General features: G+C 53.4%; 1 protein-coding gene across 1 annotated transcript; it reads right to left on the bottom strand.

Moving 5' to 3' along the window:
- Window positions 1-1,010: 1,010 nt before the first annotated feature.
- Window positions 1,011-2,132, bottom strand: TCIM (transcriptional and immune response regulator). The gene has a single exon (XM_041424924.1). The coding sequence runs from the start codon at window positions 2,078-2,080 to the stop codon at window positions 1,760-1,762; it is 321 nt and encodes a 106-aa protein (XP_041280858.1). The 5' UTR covers window positions 2,081-2,132; the 3' UTR covers window positions 1,011-1,759.
- Between the last annotated feature and the right edge of the window lie 6,539 nt (window positions 2,133-8,671).

The following is an 8,671-nucleotide window of genomic DNA, read 5'->3' as shown; positions in this document are numbered from 1 at the left end:
TCATTTTCTACACCTTTCTTTCCTCAGAGCATGTTATTCTGGTATTACAGAGGGGAAACTGACACTGGAGTTGGTTAGCAACAAATTTGGTGAGACCTTTCTGGGGGGAAAAAAAAACCCCAAACCCAAAAAAACCATGGTTGCCATAGCAACTGTGGGCCAACCTGGTGCTGCCAGGTGGGATGGGGGAGCCAGAGGCTGCTCCACATCCTGAGAATGGGCTGCCAAAGCCATGTCTGGGGAATGAGGGAGAGGTGCACATAGTCTGCTCCTAAACCAGGTCCCTGTGAAATGACAAAAAAAGTCTAACCCCAACACTCCAGGAGAACTGAGCATTTCAGACAAGATAATTTAGATTTACTTCATAATTTATTAGTTTTCACATCACTGTATGCAATAAATTATATCCAATATAATAACAACATTGTCATAAAATTTTGCCATGAAGCAAGTACTCATCTAATAGTGACTGTAACCTACACAGAGAAGAACTGCAGTTATTATATTTAGATTTTTAGTGTTAGTGGTAAGTGAACATAATATTAGGGAACTTCACAGTAAATTCAGGGTAATCTGTCATTATTATTGCTTCTGTGCAAACGACTTTTCCTGCACACATACAGCTCGGCAAGGAAAGGCACAGCTGTGCAGAGTGTCTCTGGAGCAAACGCATTCCCGGGTGGCTGAGCTCACTGCACCGCTGCTGCCTTTGGGTGCATTTAGCAGATGCAAAGTGACCCTGAGCAGCAGCTGAGCGGTCTGCAGAGCCCCCCACCAGCCACAGCCCCACCTCTGCACGGGCTCAGGCTTTAGGGAAACGAGGCTGAAGAGGCAAAGCACCCAGGCCAAGTCTGTGAGCACCAAGGAGGTCCCGAGTCACACCCGGGCGTGTGGGCTCCCCTGCAGCTCGGAGGAGCTCTGCCTCGGGCTGGGAGCTGCTTTCTTTCTGCCAGCCTCTGGCCACCAGGCTGGCCACAAATGTGTGCCACGGGCACCACTGCAGCTCGGAGGAGCTCTGCCTCGGGCTGGGAGCTGCTTTCTTTCTGCCAGCCTCTGGCCACCAGGCTGGCCACAATGGTGTGCCATGGGCACTGATGCTGCTGTCCACACGGATGTGCCATGGGCACTGATGCTGCTGGGCACACCAGTGCTGTCATGGGCATACGGATGTGCCACGGGCACTGATCCTGCTGTCCACATGGATGTGCCATGGGCACTGGTGCTGCTGGTCACACCAGTGTTGCTGGGCACACCAGTGCTGGGCACACCAGTGCTGGGCACACCAGTGCTGGGCACACCAGTGCTGGGCACACCAGTGCTGGGCACACCAGTGCTGGGCACACCAGTGCTGGGCACACCAGTGCTGGGCACACCAGTGCTGGGCACACCAGTGCTGGGCACACCAGTGCTGGGCACACCAGTGCTGGGCACACCAGTGCTGGGCACACCAGTGCTGGGCACACCAGTGCTGGGCACACCAGTGCTGGGCACACCAGTGCTGGGCACACCAGTGCTGGGCACACCAGTGCTGGGCACACCAGTGCTGGGCACACCAGTGCTGGGCACACCAGGCTGCCGTGGGCACCGCCTGCTGCCCGCAGCGATGCCGCCGTGGCTCGTGCTTTGCGGCGGGGCCAAAGCCCCCTGCTTGGGCTGTCAGGTCCCCAGGCCCACGGGGCAGCAGAGCATGCCGAGTGTGGCAGGAGGTCTCAAACAGCCCCGCCACAAAACGTTCTCCATTTCTGCTGCCTCCGCCAGCTCAGCGAACTTTAAGGGAGTATTTCCGAAACGTCAGGAACTGCAGCAGTTTGTCTTTTCTCCTCTGCTTTAGCGCCATCAGCGCTCTCGTTTTTTCCTCCATGTCCTGGTCGGTGGCGAGGATTATCTTGGCTCTCTCCTCCGCCTTCTTGTCCCCGGAGTTTTTGAAGAGTTTCTGCAGGGACGCCTCGTTGATGCTCTCGAAGATGTTGGCCGCGGCTTTCTTGCGCAGCGCCGTGTCGAAGCGGTAGCCGTGGACCGAGGGGCTCACTCGCAGGGATGTGGACATGGCTGCGCTGCTGGAGCCTGTCTTTGCTTTCATCGACGTGGGCTCTGCCGGCTCTGCCCCGGGCTCCAGGCGGAGGAAGGCGTGCTGTGCCGGCTCCAGGGCTGGTATTTAAAGGCAGGCTGGAGGAAAAGCTGGAGGGCTCCGGTTACAGCGCTGAGATCACGATGATGTCAACACCCGACAGTCGCAGGCAAGTTTAACATTTGAGTTGCCAACTTTCCTGTCGTGCGGACGAGATGAAAAGTCCTCACTGCTTCATCAAAGGAAATGTTGGGGTTTTTTTGACCCACCACAGAACAGGCTTCAACCGTGGCTGTGGGACTGAGCCAGCACAGCCCAAACTCCACTCCTGCCCTTGCTGCATGTGAAAAGCACTCCGTGCACAAAGAATCATACCATAAACAAGTAAAGCTCCAGGTGAGAACTGTTGCAATGCTAGCAAGAGGCTGGAGCCTGTGCAAACAGCCAAGAACTTGGCTCTGTCTCCATTGCCAACACTGCAAACCTGCTCCTGTCTGGACATGAGCTCCTTTCTGCTGCTTCCCAGCAGATGCAACTCATCTTTGGTGCACACAGAGCTGCAGTTCCTAACTGAGAAGTGCTGTCCCAAAGGCAGGTGATCACCCTCTGAGATGACTTCCCTGGGTGTTACACCCTCAGCTGCACATGGCAGTGGTCTCAGGGGGAGCAAGAAAACTCAGTTTGCTGCCCTGCTCCTGCCTCCAGTGTCCTTTTGCTTAAATTTCATGCTCATTAGTGCTGGAAAGAAAACTCACCTCTGCTCCATAAGAGTGTGTGCTCTCTATACCACCCTTGGTCAATGACAAGCCCTTGGGCTGGGAGGACTCTCTCTTAGTCACACAGGTGAGACTGTGAGGAGCAGGAGCTGGACTCAGTGACCCTTTGGGTCCCTTCTCTCTCTCGAGGCACTGTGGACAGGGCACAGAGGGGGCTGGCTCTGACCACCAGGGCTCCTGCTGGCCTTCCACACCTGGAGTGTACTGAGCACAGTCAATACTGCCCAGAATAGCTGTGGGTTCAAAAGTCACTTAAGGCCAGGAGCCAGAGATAAGTGTATTTTGGTTAATGTTTTAAAGCAGCCGGATGCTGCAGAGGCTCTGTTTGGAAAACCAGAAGCTTGTTTACTGTTGCTGCTGACCCTGTTACTCATCCCTGCTGAAAGGCTCTAGGAGCAGCCTCTGTTTCCATCCCACTCAGACCAGGGGTTTCCCTCACTTACCAGAGAAATTACCTCTGACCACACTGAAGAACAGATCCAAGGAAACATCACCCAGATGCTTTTTATTCCACATTCCCTTTAAAACTTCGATTCCTTTGGATAGAGGGAGGGGATTTTCCTGAGCCATACACACCTCTCTAGCAGTCAGTGGGAGCACTGAAGAGGTGATCCACCTGAGGCCCATGTGTAGATGCTTGTGCTGGCTCAGATTGGAGAAGGGGATTACCTGTGAGTTCTTGGTCACCAGGTGAACTGTGAGCAGGGCAGGTTCCTGCCTGGGCCCCAGAAGGACTGGCAAGCCCAGCTCCATCCGGGCTCAGATCAACTTCCAGCTGGCCAGGACTTGCCAGGCTTCTATCCTTAGGAGAAGGAGTGGCCTCATTTCAGTGTCTGGCCTCTTTCCTACCTGGGACTTGGGACTCACCCACTGCTGCTGCTGGGCACATCCTGAAACAGCCCTGAACCCTGCAGTGCCCATATCCTGCCAGGACACGGGTTTCCCCAGTGCTGCCAGGACTTTGCTCTGGCATGAGCTCTCTCTGCACGTGCCATGGCTTCCTGTGGCTCTGTCACCGTGTGAGTTACTTTTTACAAGTTTTTCACAATTTCTTTTGTATGTGCTGGATGTTCTGTGCAAAAAGCAGCTTTGAAAAATCCCTGGGATTCTTCTTCCACCGGCCAGACGTGCAGCCTCTCACCTTGCCATGGTCTTGCCAAACTGGTGAGACCAATTCATCAGCTGCTTGTTCAGCATTTGCAGGGCTGATAGATCCAGCCTGAAAATAGGACAGTTTTGGTGTGGCTGGATCTCTGCCAGGGAAAGATCTCATGGTTTATAAACTCTGCTAACATGAAATGTGATGGGGGAGCAGAAGGAAGCAGGGCCACATGTGCTGCCCAACCCTTCCTGCTCAGAGCTGCCCGAGCACTGGAGGGGGTAAACCTGCCCAAAACACGTGCCCGGATGAAATGCTCAAAGTGCTTTGCTTCACAGGACAGATAACGCCGTGTCAGGGTATTTGGGGCAAAATTCAGTGCCAGAAGATCAGCCAAGATCTTGTGGGCTGAAGAAAACAAACCCTTTTTAGCGCCCTGGTCTAAAACAAGAGCTGAGGCAGGCTCACGTGCGCCGTGTTTTCACCACTCCCACTGCACATGGAATCACTCTGCAGGTATTTGCAGAGATGTGGCTGACAGCATAAATTAGCAATATCTGCGGAAGATACAAGCTCAGAAAAGTATCTGCCATGGAAACCGAGACTAAAGCTGATGCTTTAGGAGTAAGACATCAGAAAGCTGCCAAGATCAAGCACGCGTTCCTTGTGAGCTCATCTCGCACAGAGCACTAACAAATGTCTTTGCCCCTTCAAGCTTCTCTGCCCACTTTGTATAAATTTAGTTGTGCTTGGCTCTGACAGAGCGATGAAGCATGCCTCGTCTGTTTTTTTCCAGTAATTTTTGTTTATACGGGTGTTTTAATACTGCTTTCCCAGTAGTGCCTAGGAGGAATTATTCATGTGTTGGATTGGAGAGCAACTTCAGAGACGATGTGATTTCTATCATCGTTCTCCTGCTATTATTGTGTAATTGCTTTGTGAGACGCAAACGCTCCATTTCACCCGTTAATGGGAGGATTAATTCCCATCCCCACCGTCTGCAGAGAGGCACAGCCACCTCTCTAATTGTGCTCTGCTTCTCCTGGCGTGCCGGGCTCGGGGTGCTCGGGGTGGGAGCGGTTCTGCTGCCAGGAAAGCCCCAGGGCAGGAGCTGGAGGGAGGCTGGCACTGCCCCGGGTGCAGGGGCAGCCAGTGCCTGCGCCACAAACTCCTGCAGAGAACTGGCTTTGCCTTCGTGTCGCCTCCAAAACCACTCCAAAGAAGGTAATCCGGGATGCCTGGCAGCTCCCTGGGGCGTGTTTTGCATAGCTTTCCCTCCGCTGGCTGCTGCCAAAACTTGCCGGGTCTGCAGCACCCTTTTGGGGTCGGAGGATGCAGCAGCCCCCGTGGAGCATCAGTGCTGCTCAGACCTTCCCAGCCAGGCGTGGGGCATTCAGGAGCTGAGACTCAGAGTGTCCTGTGATACCTGTGAGATGTAACAGATAGATATGGATGGTATAGATATAAATATAGATATAGATATAGATATAGATAGGTATAGATATAGATAGATAGATACAGATATAGGTAGATATTTGCTTTGTCATCAGGCCATTCAGTCAAAACCTAAGAAGGGGAAATGTCCACGAGCCTCCAGCCATCTCTGCTCTTCCCATCCTTTCCCTGGTTTCCGTGGTCTGGAGCTCTGGCTCCTCACAGCCTCCACAGCTGCCACCAGTCTGCAGCTGGGGAAGCCCAGCCCTTCCCAGGAGCCAGAAATGCCACTGTCTGCTGGGAAAGGCTTCAGAGATGGAAAGGTTTCCGAGATGGAGTGCTCTGCAGACAGCTGTGGCATGGCTCTAAGGTCAAGGAGGAACTGGTTCATTGTGTTGCTCTTGGAATCTGCTCAGACCTTCCCAGCCAGGCGTGGGGCATTCAGGAGCTGAGACTCAGAGTGTCCTGTGATACCTGTGAGATGTAACAGATAGAGATGGATGGTATAGATATAAATATTGATACAGATATAGATAGATATAGGTATAGATATAGATAGATAGATACAGATATAGGTAGATATTTGCTTTGTCGTCAGGCCATTCAGTCAAAACCTAAGAAGGGGAAATGTCCACGAGCCTCCAGCCATCTCTGCTCTTCCCATCCTTTCCCTGGTTTCCGTGGTCTGGAGCTCTGGCTCCTCACAGCCTCCACAGCTGCCACCAGTCTGCAGCTGGGGAAGCCCAGCCCTTCCCAGGAGCCAGAAATGCCACTGTCTGCTGGGAAAGGCTTCAGAGATGGAAAGGTTTCCGAGATGGAGTGCTCTGCAGACAGCTGTGGCATGGCTCTAAGGTCAAGGAGGAACTGGTTCATTGTGTTGCTCTTGGAATCCAAATTCCTGGGAGGTTGTCAGACATCCAGCTTGTGCAAATGGCAGTGCCTGCCCTGGCTCCAACCTGCCTACAGCCTCTCTCCACGGGGACTTGTGTGCCTCTGGGACTCCACCTGAGATTTCTGTTTGTTTGGCTGTTGCTCGGGTTTTTCTGTGGTTGTTGTTTCTTTAATAGAACATCTGGGAACACTTGTCCAAATCTCACGGCAGGACACTTTACGCTTTGCTCACAGAAACCCCAAGAGTTTAACTTGGCCATCTGTGCTCCTCGTGACTCCTCCTGTGGTCCCCATTTCAGAGACACAGGACAGGGCAGGTACTTGCCCCCGGTTCAGAGGTACAGGAAGGAGGGGATGATTGTCCCCAGGTCAGAGGTTCAGGATAAGGGGGATATTTTAAGGGCACTTCTGTTGCAGTTCAGTTGCTGGGAAGCACAGATATGTCTCAGACAATCCTCACACGGGAAAAGCATCCTGGTTTTCAGACAACAGAAGGCATGATGGCACAATTAAGCCAGTTAAATTCCATCAGAAAGTATTTTAATAGGGGGAAAAAATAAGGACTGGCCTAAGTGAGGGGAATGCAGCCCCAGAAATGTGCAGAGCAGCCCTGTCCTGCTGTGGCCCAGGGAATGGCTGGAGCTGGGTAAGCTCTGGCTGAGCCAAGCATTGCTCCATGCAGGGAGACCATATAAGAGTAAAGTCTGTGGTGTTACTGATAATGAATGTCTCCTCATTTCTCATAAATTCTCTGCTAAATGTACGATCACCAAGTTAATAATGCAGCGCAGGGCATAACAGATAGCCAGTTACAGTAAGTAAATCATGTCTGGTAAGAAACAGAAGAGAAACAGAAACTTCTGGCACTTTTACCAGGCAGGACCCCTTGGGAGAAGCAGCAAAGCAGAGCTGAGGACAGGTCTGGTGTGGATGCTTGCTGCCACAGGGGACTGCAGGGTCTGGGGAGGCAAGGGCTCGCTGTGTAGGGAAGCCACAGGTGATTCTCTTGGTGCTTGAGATTTCTAAAATCCATCTTGCAAAGAGGAACTCTGGCTGTAAAATATAGTGGCCTGAAATGTAGTGGTGAAATATAGTGCCAGCCAGGGCATTGTGACAAGAAGAACAACCTTGTCCGTGGGGATGCAGGTGAGCAGCAGCCAGGGCTGTGGGGCAGGGGAGAATTTAAGGGGGGAAACTCCATCAGGTGTGAGCACGTGCCAGCAGGACCAGCCCTGGGGATGGCACCAGCTCCCTGGGATGGCACTGGAACCAGGGGGTGGCACCAGCTCTCTGAGATGGCATCAGCACCATGGGTTGGCATCAGAACCATGGGATGGCACAAGGTCCCTGGGATGGCACCAGGTCCCTGGGATGGCATCAGCACCATGGGATGGCACCAGCACCCAGCTCCCTGAGATGGCGCCAACCCTCTGGAATGGCACAAGGTCCCTGGGATGGCATCAGAGCCCTGGGATGGCACCAGCACCCTGGGATGGCATCAGCTCCCTGAGATGGCACCGGCCCCCTGAGATGGCACCAGCCCTTCATGTCCTGCTATTCCCCCAGGAGCCAGGGAAAGTATTTGAATATCCTGACTTCAGCATCTTCCTCCCGGCTCAGGAATGAAAGTTTGGACTTGGGAGCACGAACAACCTTTTCTTTCCCTGCCCAGTTTCCTGTTTGATCTCCCTGAAGGTCCCGAGGAGCCGTGGCTGGACAGGGGCGCAGGCAGAGCCGTCTCCAGCTGTCAGACAGCTCATTGTCTCTGCCGAGGGGCCGGGCTGGCGGAAATCCTGCCGCGGGGCTGGCCCGAGCCTGTCCCGGGTCATTGTCGCAGCGCCCCGCACACGCTCGGCGCCGCCGTGCCCGCTCCTCGGGCTCTAATCTCCCCCGAGCCGCTTCCTCTGCTGCGGAGAGGTGGCAGACAGGACGTGCCTTTGTGCTGTGCTGCCCCGGGGGTCTGCGGTGCCCCCCGGCTCCCGGAGCCGGCCGGGTGCCGAGGGTGCGGCGCTGGGGCAGCCCCGGCGGCTGCGGAGAGTTCGGGTGGTCTGGTGCGAGAAAAGCCAATCGCTTGGTTTTAGAATGTTGGAAGTTTGATAGTAATTAAATGGTTGTGAAAAAATAGCAGGATAATTGGGGTAATAATAATTTGGACAGTGGGGATTAGGATGATGTGAGACAATAAAAACAAAGAGTTACGGACAGTCCGGGTACCTTTTCTGGGCGAAATAAGCCCGAAAAAGGACCCAGGTGAACAGAGGATTAACCCTCAAAAGCAACACCCCGTTGTATATTCATACACCTCATACATGATGTATAAATTCCATTCAAACAAAGGATTCTGTCTGGTCAGTGCCAACTTCTTCCTCTGAATCCTGACGGCGTCTTCAGGGCTGGGCAAGG

Source organism: Onychostruthus taczanowskii, unplaced genomic scaffold (genome assembly GCF_017590055.1).
Source record: "Onychostruthus taczanowskii isolate IOZ18803 unplaced genomic scaffold, ASM1759005v1 scaffold84, whole genome shotgun sequence".
In the NCBI taxonomy this organism is placed as follows: Eukaryota; Metazoa; Chordata; class Aves; order Passeriformes; family Passeridae; genus Onychostruthus; species Onychostruthus taczanowskii.
Note: the sequence above shows the minus strand (reverse complement) of the source record. Positions and strands in the feature narration are given on the sequence as shown.

Excerpts from the sequence above, each read along its gene's own strand:
- TCIM (XM_041424924.1), bottom strand. The coding sequence starts at position 2,080 with ATGAAAGCAAAGACAGGCTCCAGCAGCGCAGCCATGTCCACATCCCTG.